Below are 16,324 nucleotides of genomic sequence, written 5' to 3' on the forward strand. Positions count from 1 at the left end.
TTCACCTTTTTATTGTTATTTTTTATAGTTATTTCTCCTTGTCGGGGACTCTGCCTTTTGAGTGGTGTCATCCACTTGCAGTACAAGTAACACTTGAAATCCCTTGAAAAACTCGAAGCCTAGGCCAAGGCTGGGACCAGTGAGGAGTGTATTTACAGTATGTCAGGTGAAAAGTGTCTGGATAAAGCCCTTTCCATAGAGAGGTCCTAACCCAGTGCGGCCCTGGGTGCTGGACAGCTGTGTTTCTTGGTCTTGTTAGAGCAGGCATGGGGAGATGGCTGGTTTTGTCCTCATGGGAAGAAGAAGACCCCAAACTCCTGGGGAAGGTCTGTAGTTGTACTATGCCACACTGAGCTCATTATCAACTGGGGCCTGAGCCAGCTGCATGCCCCCGAGTGCCATCACAGTGAGTTGCTTTGCTGTGGAGCTGGCAGCTGCAGGACGCATCTCTGCACCCTCTCCTGAGCTTCTGGGAGCGTAACGACAGACTGGCACTTCCACTCCCACACCATCCACCAGGATATTTGCAGCAGCCCAGAATATCAGATCCCTGTTAGCTATCTCAAGGGACCACTTTTATCTCAAATGTGACCCTCAAAAGAGCCCTTGCTCAACTAGCTACTGCAAATGGGCATGCTGAAAATATCCCACCTTCTGACTTCTCACTGGACAGAGATGGATTTCAAACCAGGTTTTGCCCCTACTTGTACACAGTTGGCGTACAATCAGGAATTGTTTCACCTAGGTGCCACTCAGCTCTCTCAGAAATGCTCTGTTGAGCAAGCTGGGTTGAAAACCAGTGAACAGACAACTGTTGCTTCGCCTGGGAGCGTATGTACCTTCCAATTGTTTTACTGGGAGAAGAACTCAGGGGAGACAAAGATGGGTTTCAGACACGATGCACATCACCTCTCGACCAACAGCTGCTCATTCCACCCTTCTGGGCTGTCAGCATGTCCCCTCACTCCACAGCTGCACTCATTCTTCTCCCTGCAGCCCCTCCCATAGTGTTTGTGTGCCATCACCTTTCCTCTTGTCCCCTTGCCACTGACAAGCTCAGGTCCTGGTGTGGTGCCTCTGAGTGAGTGGAGATAAGGACAGGGCAGTGAGTGGAATGAATGTGGGGAAGGGGCTGCACCACCATGTACTGAGGGCAGAAGCCCCTGCCACATCTGCACCAGCTTTGTCACCTGTAACAGAGAGCAGGAAGCATTTTGTGTCCGTAAGAAAGGTGCAATCCAGCACCCCACACCTCATTTGGATTTTTCCTGGATTGCTGCATTCCTTCATCTTTTCTTCAAGGATGTGCAGCCTCACGTTTCACAGCAGACTGAACCACATGCCTCTGATTTTGCAGACAGTCCATGTTGCACAGCAGAAACACTCTGTCCTTCTTATTTGCTCTCTAGAACTGTAGCTTCTTCTTCTAATTTTATCACACATGTTGTCCTGCATATAGCCCTGCTCTTGCCACTACATTTTTAGCATATGGAAGGAAGAAAATTGCTCATGAAAGTGGTGCTGCCAAGCCCTGGAGACTGAAAGGAAAGTTCCTGTGGCAAAATCTGTTAAAATGCAGAGAATTTCTTCAAATTGTGTGTGTAGGTTTCTGTCTTAAAGCTTACTTCATGCTGTCTTTTTATTTTCTCTCTGTGTATATATGAGCACAGAATAAAGATTGAGGAGGAATATGCCAAGAACCTGTCCAAACTGTCTCAGAATTCCTTGGCTGCTCAGGAAGAAGGGTAAGTGTGTCTCTGACTTTCGCAGAAGATGAATTTTAACATAAAAGGCATTTTTCCCATGCAGGTACATATAATTTCCCCCAGTTCTCCCATTGAGTAGAGGTTTATTTAGATTAGCACCCTGGGTGTGTTGTGGAAGATGGAATTGCTTCAGAGTTGGTTTTATTATCTGAAGTTGTTCGTGATAAATTTTAGGAATATATGTATGAAACACTGCATTTCCAGTCATGTATTTGTGATGTCCTTGTTGTAGCTAGGACTAGGACCTTTCAGAATTAGCATGTATACCTACTAAATTAATTTGAAAATGGAAGAATATATAGAATATATATACTGCTGAATTAATTTGAAAATGGAAGAATATATAGAATATATATACTGCTGAGAGTAGATCTGTAAGGTCAATGCCAATACAGTTGAAGCAGCACAGACAGAGGGAAGACAAAGTCTCTTTTTGTCAGAGGTCTGGCCCTTCAAGAAAAGCAGCAGATTGTCCCTTATTTAGGACATTTCCACACTTTATAAGTTAAGAAGGTATTAGGCAATGCAATTCAGACTAGATTGCAGTTCTTCAGTAATAATGGAAACACATCACTTCTGAAGGATCAGAGGTTGCTAGCTCTATCTGTTCCAACACAAACCCTCTAACCACTGAAAGCCTAGGCTGGAAATGACTGTCTTCACCATAGCTTTGACACAGTGTGTTTCCACTGGCACTGAAGCTCCATTTTCTCAGCTTGCAGGAGGCAAGGACAGAAATTGTAAGAGGCTAACTAGGCTGTTACTGCTCTAAGCACCTACAGTGACAATGGTTTCTGTCCTTCTTTCCTCTTAGGGGTGGATGCTTACCTGATCCAAGCAAAGCTAAAACCACTTTATTCCATATCTTCACTTTCTCCTACCTCCAATAGGAGAAGAAGGGAATGCCTGAAAAATTAAAGGAAAACTAGGGGAGAGTAGATAAAAAGAGAGCAAATGAGGACCAAAGCATAAGAAATGTTGAAGTAGGGAACTGGAGAGGACAGGGTGCAGAGTGCAGGGAGCTGAGAGTACTGTCCAGTGGTGCTCTGCCTGGAGGGCTGGCAACATGATGGAATGGAAGGAGGTTGTGCTGAAATTTCTCCTCCTGCTGCTGTGGTGGCCAAACTGGTTAGGGCCAGGAAGAGGCTAGTGAGAAGATCATGGGAATTGATGAGGCCTGGGAAACAAAATGTTCCACTTAAAAATGGAGAGAGGAAGGTCAGCCAACAGGACGATTTGAAGGAGCCAAAAGTGGGACTGCAGCCATGTACACTGTAAATATTCACCGAGGTCTTCTCATTCACAAGAAGGTGCAAGTTGGGGGACCGCATGCACTGCTCTGAGCATGTGCAGCAGTTGCTACTGGTGGTTTCACACTCCACTGAGCATTTTCCAGCTTTTCTGTCCAGCAGTCTGTGGAATTGACTCAAAGTATGGGCTGTCCCTCCAGGGTCTTCTGTCCTCCTCTGATGATAAGCAGACCCAACATCTTACATGTTAGTGGGACGTGGGGGTGACAAGATGAAACCAGACCCATTGGTGGTACTGGGATGGTTCTGTCCAGGTTGCTGTGAGCACAGTGCTGCTACACATACAGAGGAGGTGATACAATTCATGGCCGTTGAAGTCACTGGAGTTGGACAGGAGATGTAAAAGATGCTCAGCGGGTTGAAATGTTGCCTTTTCTTAAATAGACCAGATAAAATGGTTATTGTCAGTGAGAACTGGGCAGTGGGACGGGACCTCAGGGCACGTCTAGAGAATGTTGGGAGCACTTCTGTAAATGAATCTAGGTTGTTTAGCTGATGAACACTATACTTGAGAACTCAACTCCTTGAAGCAACATGAGCGATGACAGATCACTGTTTTGAAATTGCAGATGGTAGGCAATTTTTCAGGCTATCAGGAAGGGTCAAATATTATTATCATTGAAAAGGGGGTGGAGAAGAGAGAGAAGAAGCCAGGAACTGTAGATCACTCAGCTTTACTTAACCTTTGCAAAGTGGTAGAATAAACCATGAAACTTTCTGGTAGGACTTAGTGGAAACTAAAGTGATAAGCAGTTGCTGTAGATGAATACAGAACAATCCCAAACCAACCTAAATTCCTCCAGTGGTGGAATAAAAGAGTAATTCAAGCCTCATAGCTCTTAATTTAGTGTAGCTTTTTGCAATGGGTAGATAGGCAGGCAAGAGAAATGGTGGCCTAAATAAAGCCTAGCATGCAAAACTAGGTAAGAAATTACCACTACTTACAAAAATCAAAGAAATCCCATAAGGTTTTCCCAAGTCCAGGGGGTTTTTTTCAATATTTTTGTTAAGGAATGAGCTATGATAGAGTAAATAATGGGTTGACTGTAATCAGAATTGAGAAAGAGCTAGGAAGGTTAGTTTGTCCAGTTTAAAGAAAAGATTGCAATTCAGAATTATTTTGTTACACTGGAGAAGATAACTGAAAAAAATACGCATTTTAATGAGGATAAAGCACCATGTTTTATACTTTCACAGGATGTGAAAGATGCAGTTATGTAATAGTTTGTGGGAGAAGGATCTGACTATAGTGATTCACAAGCTTACTCATCAACAACTTCATACTGTTGTCTAAAAAAGCAATCATGTTGAGATATGTAGAAGAAAGAGTGTCTGATACTAAATAATCTGTTACCAGTTTAGCAAGTGAAGGACCTGTAGTGGAAGACACTGTAGTTTTGGTAATGATGCATTAAGAGGAGTCTGGGTTGTTGTAGATGGTCTGGAGGAGTATAACCTCAGCTGCCATCGTTTTGGAAATAATCTGTCTGAAAGAAAAAGACTATTGAGAAATTTTCAAATACTGAAAAGCTTCTCTGAGGAAAAGTAGAATAATCTGTTCATCAAAAGTAGGTTGTAAAGTAGAAGAGGCAGTGGATGAACTGCATTAGTGAAAACTTTGTTATGGTAAGGATAAGATACCGAAGGATGTTGCTTATGGAATCTGTGGCATCTCTGTAACTGGAGATCATTATGAACAGTGTTTTCAAAGATCTGCTGCATACAATGCCACTGCAATTCTGCCTTGGTCATAAGAGTTGGTTTTCTTCTCAGGTTTCTGTTATCCCTTTTCCATGATGTTGCTCAGCAAAACATGGTATGAAGTGTTGTGCCAGATCTGTCTGGCAGATCTCGCAGCAGGGGTGGGTAAGAGACAGGGCATTGATCATTGTCCCTCTGTTCTTCCAGCACACTGGGAGAGGCTTGGGCTCAGCTCAAGAAGAGTCTAGCTGATGAAGCAGAAGTTCATCTTAAATTTTCTTCTAAGGTAAATAATTCTTTCTTTTCCTAAGATGTTTGCCCTGAATTGGTGTGGATCTCCCTTCAGTGTATTCTAGTGGGGGAAATACATATGCATATGGTACAAATTTAGAAGAATTAATAAGCTGGTGAACAAACTTGCTGAAACTCTGTCTATTCTTACTCTCAAAATCAGTGTATGTAAATCTACCTGATGGGAAAATTAAAACACATCTAACTTTAATTTTTGCATTAAAAAAGGAGGAAAACTGATTCTAAAGGTTGTTCACCTGGGCTGTAAGTTCTCTAAGACAACCAGGACTCTGACTTCTTTGTATTGTTAGCCTTTCTGAAAAGTGCACTGGGAACATCATGTTATTTTGGGGTTTTCTCTCAAGTGATGACCAAGGAGATTTCTTTTACAAATTATGGTATTTAAATGGGTTTTTTTCCACCACATGTGACACACTCTTGAATACTGTTACATTATGTTAACCTCTGTGGGTGGTCAAGTTCAATACAGTAGCAGATACCCCAGCACAACAGCAGTGTTCTGGAGGAAAATATAGCTCAGCATTGTTTGTAAGTCATTTTGCAGGGGTTACTCAGGCAACTAGCTGCTACCTTGGTAACCTGCTGCTGTGCCTCAAACTTCGACATCAGGGCTGTAATTAGTGAAATACTTTTTGCTCCCCATTGTCCTCCTATATTGTTTTCCAAGAGGAAGAAGTGCACCCTGGTGTGGTATGTGCATGTAGGCAAGCCACGTAAAGGAGCTCTTTCATTATTTTACCTTGCTTTAAGCCCTGCACAAAAGCTCTTGTAGCATCCTCTAAACCCTCCCCCCTGTTTGTGTGGAAAAAATGTGTGGATGTGGCACTTGGGGGACATGATTTTAGTGCTGGATTGGTCTTGATGATCTTGGAGGTTTTATCCAACCTTAACGGTTCTATGATTCTGTGTTTCCATATCTACTTGGGAGTTCCTAGCTCTGGTTTCCTTTTATTAACATATTTTTAAGCATACTGATTTTTAGTATTACTTTCAGAGAAGTTATTCTTAGAAGTAGTAATTCTATTTCTCATTGATAGTCGACCAAACCCAGTTAGTGCTGGCACAGGCAGGCAGTACGGTGCAGAGCACATCAGAAGTATTCATACAGAAACACCAGCCTTGAGGACACTGAACAGCCTCTGTGACAGTCCTTCACAGCACTGCTGTGTGGAGGGTCAGGAACAGAGCAGAGAAGGTGACAGCACTCTCAGGGCACTTGGAACATAAAATACTACTGTGCTACTGCTGCCTATACAGCCTGGCAGGGCACACGAGGAGTCCTTCAAGAAGGCTGTCATGGCACTGAGCTGCTTCATGTCTTTATTTTTATGCCTGGGGTCATCCTGGTGAGACTGTCAGAAAAACATTGTCCAGAATTTTCTAGTTAAGCACTGGCAGTCAGAGCAGGACTATCACCTGCAGTGGATCAAGTCAGTTACATCTCTGTCTAGCGGAGACTTGAGTATCTCTAAGGACAGAGATATTATGATCTCTCTGGTCAACCTCCTGCAGTGTCCAGCCACCATTCTAGTGATGTTTTTTTTTTTTATTGTATTCTTCCTGAACCTCCCAAAGCTCAACTGTCTGTTGTGACCTTGCCTGGCTATCTGAAGAAGAATTTGGCTGTTACCCTTGTATCTGACCTTCTGGTAGCTGTAGACCATATTAGATCATCAAAGTGCCAGTCTTCATCTGCCTAAACAGACTCTGCTTTAGGCTTGTTTAACCTTTCTAGAATGTGTGCTGTACAGTCTTGGCTGACTTTGTAGCCTTCCTCCAATAAAAGACTGTCCTGAACTTGAATGAAATTTCTTTCTCCATTAAAATAATGCTGGAGAAAGGCTGCAAATACTTGCTTTCAGGGGTTATTTTATACTGCTCCACTATGGGCCATGTTACAGACCCAACTTGCCTGCTTTGGTGGACTCCAATATCCCCACTGGACTGACAATAGAGAAGAAGTATTTGGTTGCTTCTGGGGAGGTGAAATGTCTGAATCTCTCTAGAGCACATTTTTTAGATGAAAAAACTGTGTATCAGAAGGCCAAAGAGCAATATGAAGCAGACTCTATCAGAATCAAGTATTACTGGCTGTCCAGATAAGTCATGTGTCTGGTCTGATGGATTTCTCCCGAGTTCATTCCAGTGGTTTCTTGCCACTGCTTAAAGATCTTCAACTAAATAATCAGGCTTCTCGTTAGGCTCCCTTATACTTGGCAGAAATAAATAAAATGTGGCCTTCCTGCATCTCACTTCACCATTCAAGAAATGCAGCTGTGACACCACTGCCCTTGGACTCACCTCACTGCAGTCAGGGTTAGTGGCTTTAGTGTGGGTACTCTGGGTTTTTTGAAGCAAGCTGCATCAGTTAGGCCAGAATTGAAGCACCTCAAATAGTGCTCTGTATATTGCCTGTAGTTTGATGTTCTGTGTAAAAAGAGATGATCTGTCGGAGAGAGGGAAAGACAAAATTTCTGTTCTTTTGCTCCTTACAGTTAATATTCCCTTAAGAAAGCTCTCCTGTGAAGGGCTGTGTTTTGTAGCAGCTTAATTCAGAACACTCTTGGGGAAGAGTTGCTGAAGTGCACTGCCTTTGGCTGCAGAGTGTGTATTGCTTCCTCTTTGTCTTGAGCTCCACTCAGCAGAAGGAAATGGCCTCAAGTTGTACCAGGGGAGGTTAAAATTAGATACTAGGAAAAAAAATTCACAGAAAGAGTATTAAATCATTGTGACACACTGCCCAGGGCAGTAGTGGAGTCATCATCCCTGGAAGTGGTTATGGCACTTGAGGCCATGGTTTCGGGGTGAACATGATGGTGGTTCTGTATTGATACTTGGACTTGATGGTCTTGAAGGTATTTCCCAACCTTAACAATTCTGTGATTCTATGATTCTGTGAAGAGACAGGACTTACTGCCCAGCTCCTCATTACTGCAATTTCTTCCTTTATTTTCATTCCCAGCTTCAGAGCGAGGTAGAGAAACCCCTGCTCAACTTCAGAGAGAACTTTAAGAAAGACTTGAAGAAGTGTGATCACCACATCGCAGACTTACGGAAGCACCTGGCCAGCCGCTACACAGCAGTTGAAAAGGTGGGAGCAGGGAACAAACTGAAGGGTTTCTGAGATCCTGCTGGTTTGAGCAGAAAAGCAGCTGCTCCATGAAAAGTTTCTGTTCTGCCTCAAGGAACCACAGCTGTTCCTGCTGCAAGCTTTCTGCTGTTAGCTGTGCTTTGCTGAGCCCCAGATGTAGTTAGCTGCTTAGCCGGGATCTGGGAAACAGGGGCTACAGCAGGGCTAACATCGTCCCAGTTTGGGACAATATATTTGTAATACATTTGATGCAAATACTTATTGTTTGTGTGCATCTGGAGGTCCCATCTGTTGCCCTCAAAATTTAAAACAACTTGCCTTAGAATGACAGCAGGGTCAGGCCAAAAGCTCACCTGGCTCCGTGTCCTCTCATGCAGTGGCTAAAAGCACATGACCAAGGCAGGCAGCTTGAACCTGGTCCAGAAAATTACAAACCCTTCACAGGAACCGTCCTTGCCTGGAAAGTACAAACAGCAGCAGCGCCCAGTAACATGAATAAGGAGGTAGCTGAGGTTGTGGTATGGAGAGTTAGAACCTAAAAAGATCTCTCAGCAGCAGCTGGCAGGAGTTGAGATGCTCGTGCCTCAGCTGCCAAATTTTATCCTCGTGCAGTTTGCTCTTGGGTCTAAGTTGGAAAGGAAAATGCCATACTCAGTCAACCCAGAGGTTGATTGTGCTTTCATTAAAGATCAATGGGAGTTCTCACAGGAACAGAATTGTTGCAGGATACACAAGGTCGTTCCCTGTGTATGCAGGGAAGGCATTTTTCTGCAAGGCAGTTAAGTTCTTCATACTCATATCTGCAAAGAAACTCAGTAGTGACATTGGGAATAGTGAATTAGTAGAATAACCTTGAGAAGAAAGAATTAGAGCAGGGAGGAGCCATGCCTGCAAAGTGCTCAGCACCTCACGGATTGCTGTCCTGCAGCTCCCTCTCCCCACCTGCAGAGCTGCCAATGGAAAAAATTCCAGTAATGCCTCAAGAGTGTTGTAACATTTAGGCTGGTGTGACTGTAGAAAACTCCAAGGTGCTAACAAAATACAATAAGCACAATTTAGTTTGTAACACTAGAATAGTGTGAAAAGCAAACGTGATATATTTTGTAACAAGTCCATGCAAACCGAGTTATTTTTACATATTGATGTCTCCTCAGCAAGGTAGGTGACAGCCTGCATGTAACAATGTTTATTTGTTAAGGCACTTTACTAATTTGCCTGTATAATATGTTTGTACTGATAAATCAGGTTTTAACAGCCTCAAGAACTTTTAAGTAAGGTAATTCAAGTAATCAATTGTAACCAGACCTCAGGCTCTTGATTTCTACAGCATGAGCTGTTGGGCTGAACCTGAATTAAGTCTTTCTGAAATAATTTCCTAGTGCAAGAGTTTCTAATAGGTGTGTAATGAATCCAGAACATACTTAAAGACAACTTTGTAAGATACATGAAATTATTTCAACAATTCACATCCTAAGAAAGGCAAATGGACAAGGTGTCTGGGTGATGATGCTGTTTAAGACACTAGGAAATAGCTCCAGCTCTCCTTTCTTCCAGAAATATGAGAAAGCTATTCACAAACTTAAGAGTCTGATGATGCCATTTGTCCTGTGCCTTTCTAAGAATCTATGAAGAGTTCAGATGCTTTTGTGATTTGTTAGTGACCACTTCTCTGTGGTCATAGGACACTTCTGTGAACACCACATGATGTTGTAAGAACCTGAATCCCACTTAGGATCCCATTTCATGCGAAGTCACTGACTTATTACTGACAAATACTTGTGTGAAGGACTCCTAGATGGCTGAAAGCAGGTGGCAGTTCCTTTCCTTTAACATACCTGACTCTTCTTTAATTACTCCAAGGCCCGTAAAGCCTTAACAGAGAGACAGAAGGATCTGGAAATAAAAACACAGCAACTAGAGGTGAAGCTCAGCAACAAGACAGAAGAGGAAATCAAGAAGGCAAGACGAAAGTCCACTCAGGCAGGTGAGTACCTGTGACAGTCCATGGTGGGAATAAGCATGGGCCCACAAGAACAAGATGGGATGCAACTGCCCATCCCTCCATGTCATTCTTGTCTTTTAATATCATTGGTACAAAAAGTGAACCATACTACAAATCTGTGAGATATTAAATCCTCTGAAGAAACAAGCCTAGTTTTTCCAACTCTCATATCACAAATTTTTGATAACAGAGATGAGAACAGTAGAAGTAGGATGAGTTGTCCTTCTGTTTTGTGAAAGTTCCTTAGACTATTGAATGTTTTGGAACTGTCAAAGTCAGATTCAGAGAAGTTCAGCTGAGGATGTTTTTCCTTAAATTATAGTTCGTTCCTTGGTTTTTTCCTAAATCACAGTCACCCACAACTAGTTGGGTGCCTGTCATACTTCCTATTACTGTGTTTTTTCTTGAAAGTGAATTTTTTGTCTTTTTTTCCACTGCTGCTCAGTGATTAAAATTATTTCTGTTGTAGGAATACTGAGGAGATAGTAGTGTGTGCTATGCTGCACTGAGGACACAGCTACTTGCTGTTACCTATGCATATTTTACAGAGGCTCAAGCCACATCCACAGGATCCATCACTAACTTTTTTGAAATTTGCAAAGCTGATGCATGCAACTCTGTTAGTACCTTTGCTGAAAACAGGTGTTAACTAGGGCGTCAATGTGTCATCCCTTCATAGGTCTATTCCTTGGCAGAGTAGCCCTTCAGACTGCTGAGATTTTTAAAACTTCAGGATAGCACATGTGGGTTTTAAGGAGACTGGGAAGAATCATTGGCAGTGTGGCCATGTGTATAGACAATCATCCAAGGAGAAATAAAAGTTATGAGTTAGTGGCAGGAGACTTCATGGGAGGTGTTCTTTATTCACCTGCAAATTCACAGCCTTTGTTCCTTGTGTCGCTAGAAATTGTTTATAATGGATACTTATTGAACAGGCAAGAGCAGGCTGAAGATCAAGGTTGCTGTGAGTCTTCCCATCACTGTCTTCCACTTGGTGCCATGATTCTGGTGTGTGGCAGGCAAGGTCTTGTCCCATCCTCACAGGTAGTGGTGCCTATAAGCAGCATGTGGGCATCTGACTTTGAAAAGATTCCTGCTGCAAGTGGATAAAACTTGGAAGCTCTAGAGAGAGCCCTTCTATGATCCCATGGCTTACAGATAGGTGGTGTTCCTTTCTGCTCCTCTGGACTGCTCATGTGTTTCATGGCTTTCTTGTTCCTGACTGTCCAGTGGCTCAGATTCAGTCAGGTGGGTAGACAATAACCCTATGTCAAAGAGCTCCTTAGGAGCCTCCTGAAGTGTGGGAGCCATTAGTTCCGACTTGTCAGAGAATCACAGAATGGTTTGGGTTGAAAGGGACCTTAAAGGTCATCACATTCCAACCCCTTCACCATGGACAGGAACACTTTCCACTAGACCTAGTCATGCTGGACTTTGCACCCTCTACCTGGGTGGGTAAGCTTATTGCCAAGCTTTGAGCCCTTAATCTTGGCTTCTTCGTAGAGTTTGGTTGCCACATGAAGTTCTAAGTCCATGAGAAACTTCCAGATGCATTTACATTTTTGGCTGTTGTTGGTCTATGGAGTCCTGTTCTTAAAGCTTGATTTCGTCCCCAGCTTATGTATAAAGACCTTTTTGCACCTAAAATAACAAGATGAATTTGAGTCCTGGGCGTAGACATCCATTCATTAGGGAAAACAAAACTGAACCTTATTTAAAGAAGTAACAGAATTTCCTAGCTGAAAAGCAGCAATCTCTGAGATGTGCCTTCCAAATTTTCCACCCACCTTTCTCTCTGTCAGAGCAGAGTCCTGCAACAAAATAAAAAATGGAAAGAACCACAGCTTCTTGGGCTACTGCCCTGAACACAGGAGGCAGCCAGAGCCCAGCTGGAATCAGGCATCTCCAGGGACTGGAGAATGCATGGGGCTGCAAATAAGCATCCCATCATCTAACAGCTGGCACCTGATGCATCGTTCCCATTTGAAACAGAGACCTCTTAGAATACAGACTCACCTAGAGAGTGCTACCCTGCAGCTTCATAATGCATTATTACTGATTTCCCATTTTAATTACTTTATTTTTCAGGTATAACTTTCTGACTATGACTATTTTTTTTTAACTGAAGTAACTTGCTTTCATATTTGTGGGCATTTTGTAAAATGCTACTTAATGCTCATATTTGTCTTTGAAGATCTTGCCTTGCCACCTCGTTCTTTCTCACCCTAATCACCTGGGGTTTTGTCTCACATCAAGTGCATGCAAGTTGAAACTTTGGTGCATTTAACAAATTCCATGTGACAGACCTGCCTTGAACTCCACCAGGACTGACCTTCAAACCCTCGGAGTCTGTCTACGAAACCTGATCTGCAGTTTCCTTCTAAGCTCTGGCTAGAGAAGACTGATGTGCTGCTATCTTGACTCTTTCAGGAGATGACTTGATGCGCTGTGTGGATCTTTACAATCAAGCCCAGTCCAAGTGGTTTGAGGAGATGGTGACCACCACTCTGGTAAGTCGCATCTAACTCTGTAGCATTGCAAAATTGTAATAGCCTACAGCTATTCATCATTCGCAGATAGTTCAATGCAAATTAATGAGGAAAATAGGGTGATAACTCTCCCATTGTATTTCCCATTCTCAGTGCTAAGAAAAACACGCTATTAGGGGAAGGGAGAAGTAATTATTTCTTTGCAAAAGGCATTAAACCAGTTCAGGACTGCATAGGGGCCAGGAACACTAGAATTGTCCTCAGTAAGGATAAATTAATGCAAAAGAAAAACATGGAAAAACACGTAATAAGTCACTAAATCCATTTATACATTAATAAATGTTTGTATTCTATGATCTTACGATTTCTTCTGGAGTATTGCCACCTCAGAAAAGGCATGCTTGGTTCTCCATTTGGCTGTTTTGCTTTTCTGAAGGTAACACAGCTCACAGTATTCATCCTAAGGTGACCTAACAGACCTTTGGGTTTAGGCACCAAGGTGCAGCTTTGTTGTGCCAGGAGACAGATAATCTTCCCAGAAACAGCAGAAGAGAGAAAAAGTTGGCTGTTTCTATACATAAGGGATCTGGTTTCCTCTCACCTTCACTGGCTTTTTCTCACCAATGCAAATGACACCATCAGTGCCACTGTGTCCAGATACGGACAGATATGTTGTAAAATCAGGGAACGGTTTGGGTTGGAAGGGACCATAGAGACCATCTAGTTCCAACTCCCTGCCATGGGCAGGGACACCTTCCATTAGACCAGGTTGCTCCAAGCCCTGTCCAACCTGGCCTTGGACACTTTCAGGGATGGGGCAGCCACAGCTTCTCTGGGCAACCTGTGCCAGGGACTGCCCAGCCTCACAGGGAAGAATTTCTTCCTCATGTCTAACCTAACTCCCTGCCCTCCTTCAGCTTAAAGCCATCCCCCCTGGCCCTGTCACTCTGGGCCCTTGTCCAAAGTCCTTCTCCAGCTCTCCTGGAGCCCCTTTAGACACTGGAAAGGGCTTGAAGGTCTCCCTGGAGCCTTCTCCAAGCTGAACAGCCCCAGCTCTCTCAGCCTGTCTTGCTACAAGCTACCTCAGAGCATGTCCATGGCCTCCTCTGGACCCAATCCACCAACTCCACATCCTTGTTGTGCTGTGACTCCCTGACCTGTGTGGAGTGCTCTGGGTGGGATCTCACCAGAGCAGAATAGAGGGGGATGATCACCTCCCTCTACTGTATATGAGAGCTATGTATTTGGTCCAGAGAAACACAACTTTTAGATGCACTGGTAGATGGGTCAACTGGGCAGCTACAGCCTGCAGCTGCACAGCAGGTTTCTCAGTTGTGGAACTCGGGCTGAAAAGCATTTGAAGGCAAGTCTTGGTACACATGAATATAAAATCTAAATTTAAAACAGTCTGTGTCTGTTCAGCTCAGACACAGATTAGTTTATACGCAATAATACCAAGTTGATAGGGTCAAGGTCTGAAGATTTCTGCTTCCTTGTGGACCTTCCTCTCTGAAGTTTCTGGTGCAGATACAGTGCATGTTCTGCATACAGCACCAGCACTAGCACACTGGGTTTGGTGTTCTGGTCCTGCACATCTGTGCCCTAAAAAAGGGAGTCTGAGTTCAAAGTGGGCCATTTTTTTCCATAAGAACAGTACATCCACTAGCAACAGCAATAGAAGCTCAGTGTATTTCAGCTCTATCCATTCCATAAGCTCCTTTGCTCATCTTCCTTCCCTAGACAAATAGTCTACGACTTGAGATTTTTGTGCTGTAATGAAGAATGTTCCCCAAGAGACATTTAACAAGTTGCAGATAGCGCAGGGAAGGCCATGTAGCAGCCTGTCTGCTTCTATAAGCTTCAGTTGCACTCCACCATGATGCTCAGCAAGTGGGCACCAGAAATGCCCTCTGAAGGCAAGTTCTGTAAGATTTGGCCCCATTGATGTGTATGTGAATACAGAGCTTTCTGTGATAAAGCAAAGTGCATTCCAGTGAATGTCTTTAAAGGCAGACTTTCATAGCATCCCACTGCTGCTGCTCAGATCATATAATCATAGAACCATAGAATATACTGATTTGGAAGGGGCTTCTGGCCCTGCACAGGACACCCCAAGGATCACACCATGTGTCTGTCCAAATGCTTCTTGAACTCAGACTGAGTTAGTGCTGTGACTGCCTCTCTGGGGAGGCTGTTCCAGTGTTCAGTCACCCTCTGGATGAAAGATCTTTTCCTGATATACAACCGGAACCTCCCCAGACTCAGCTCCAGCCATTTCCTTGAGATCAGTGCCTACTCCTCTGCTGCACCTCATGAGGATGTTCAAGACCCCTATGAGGTCTGACCTCAATCTCCTCTTCTCCAAGCTAAACAAACCAAGTGCCCTCAGATGCTCCTCGTACAGCTTCCCCACCATCTTCTTGGTCATTCTTTGGTTGGCTTAATGTCTTTCTAGTATTGTGGTACCCAAAACTGCACACAGTACTCGAGGCCACACAGGAGGGAATAAATGCGTTTTTGGGGGTATAATCATAGTATAATAAGAATCCAGAAGAGGGAGGCAGAAAATACCAGAAGATAGAAATCACCTGCCTTTCCAACTAAAGTGTTGCTGGGATCTGCTTACTGCCAGCTTATCAAGATGGAAACTTGTCCCAGTTTATCACCTGGTGAACTGACAGGTATCTTGTTGGACTGAGCCATACAACCCCAGTGTACTTCCTGCTTCCTCAAGGAATCACTAACTTCTGGAGCTAGCAACAAAGCATGCAAAACTTCTTGCAAGAAATGGATTCCCTTTTGCTTCCCTCTCTGAAGGCAAGTGGTTCCACTCTCTGCCTTGGTTGTCTCAGTTTTGGAACCTTTTGGAAAGGTTTCCATCTTCTTTTCTGTAATTAGGTTTAGGCTGAAATGACTGGTGTTGCTTGCTGTTTCTGATTCTCTGCAGAGAATGTGCAGCCACAGAATCCAGCTCTGAAGCATGACCCCATGGCTGTATCACACTCACTGGCAGCTTTTTGTGTGTCATCCTTTTTCTAGGTCTTCAGGCTTGTGTTTAAGTAACAATATGGTCTTGTTTTTCTTCATGTCCAGGAGCTTGAGAGACTAGAAGTTGAGAGGGTGGAGATGATTCGGCAGCATCTGTGCCAGTACACACAGCTGCGGCATGAGACAGACATGTTCAACCAAAGTGTAAGTCTGTTTTTTGTTTGATCTCTGCAGTCTGTGCTGCCCTTCAGCTGAGCAGGACTGTCCCTCCTGATCTGACTCACCTGTGTTAAAGGACATGTGAGGAGTGTCTCATCAGCTTGTTAGTTTGCAGCAGCACTGTGCTGCCTCCTTGCAGTCCTGCTCTTCCAGGACTCAGGTGCTGGTCACATTTCATACTGCTGGATCACAGCTCTTTGCTGTGGGGGAGACACAACTGGTTGAAGTACATTTGGCCAGCCTGAGCCATTATTAGCTCTCCCCACATGTTGCACTGCTCCTTGAGGTCTTCTGTTTGTCCTAGGAGATGGTAGTTGTTAGGGATGGGAGTAGATACATTTTTCTTACTAAAAACTGGCTACTATCAAATACTAAAATATGGGGAATGTAGAGTTGTATTTGGTGTAAAGTACAGATTACAGTACAGGAGTCAGAGACTGACTGGC

The 16,324-nt window shown here is 43.6% G+C and overlaps 1 protein-coding gene across 5 annotated transcripts in view; it reads left to right on the forward strand.

Annotated features, from left to right (window-relative positions):
* GAS7 (growth arrest specific 7) overlaps positions 1-16,324 on the forward strand; it is a 103,898-nt gene that overhangs the window by 79,377 nt on the left and 8,197 nt on the right. For all 5 annotated transcript variants that reach the window (XM_071573569.1, XM_071573570.1, XM_071573571.1 and 2 more), the window contains 6 exons: positions 1,671-1,745; positions 4,985-5,063; positions 8,052-8,180; positions 10,041-10,164; positions 12,613-12,692; positions 15,765-15,863. In XM_071573569.1, coding sequence (XP_071429670.1) covers positions 1,671-1,745; positions 4,985-5,063; positions 8,052-8,180; positions 10,041-10,164; positions 12,613-12,692; positions 15,765-15,863 — 586 coding nt within the window. The remainder of the gene's footprint in view (positions 1-1,670; positions 1,746-4,984; positions 5,064-8,051; positions 8,181-10,040; positions 10,165-12,612; positions 12,693-15,764; positions 15,864-16,324) is intronic.

The sequence above is a fragment of the Pithys albifrons genome, chromosome 19 (genome assembly GCF_047495875.1).
Source record: "Pithys albifrons albifrons isolate INPA30051 chromosome 19, PitAlb_v1, whole genome shotgun sequence".
Lineage (NCBI taxonomy): Eukaryota > Metazoa > Chordata > Aves > Passeriformes > Thamnophilidae > Pithys > Pithys albifrons.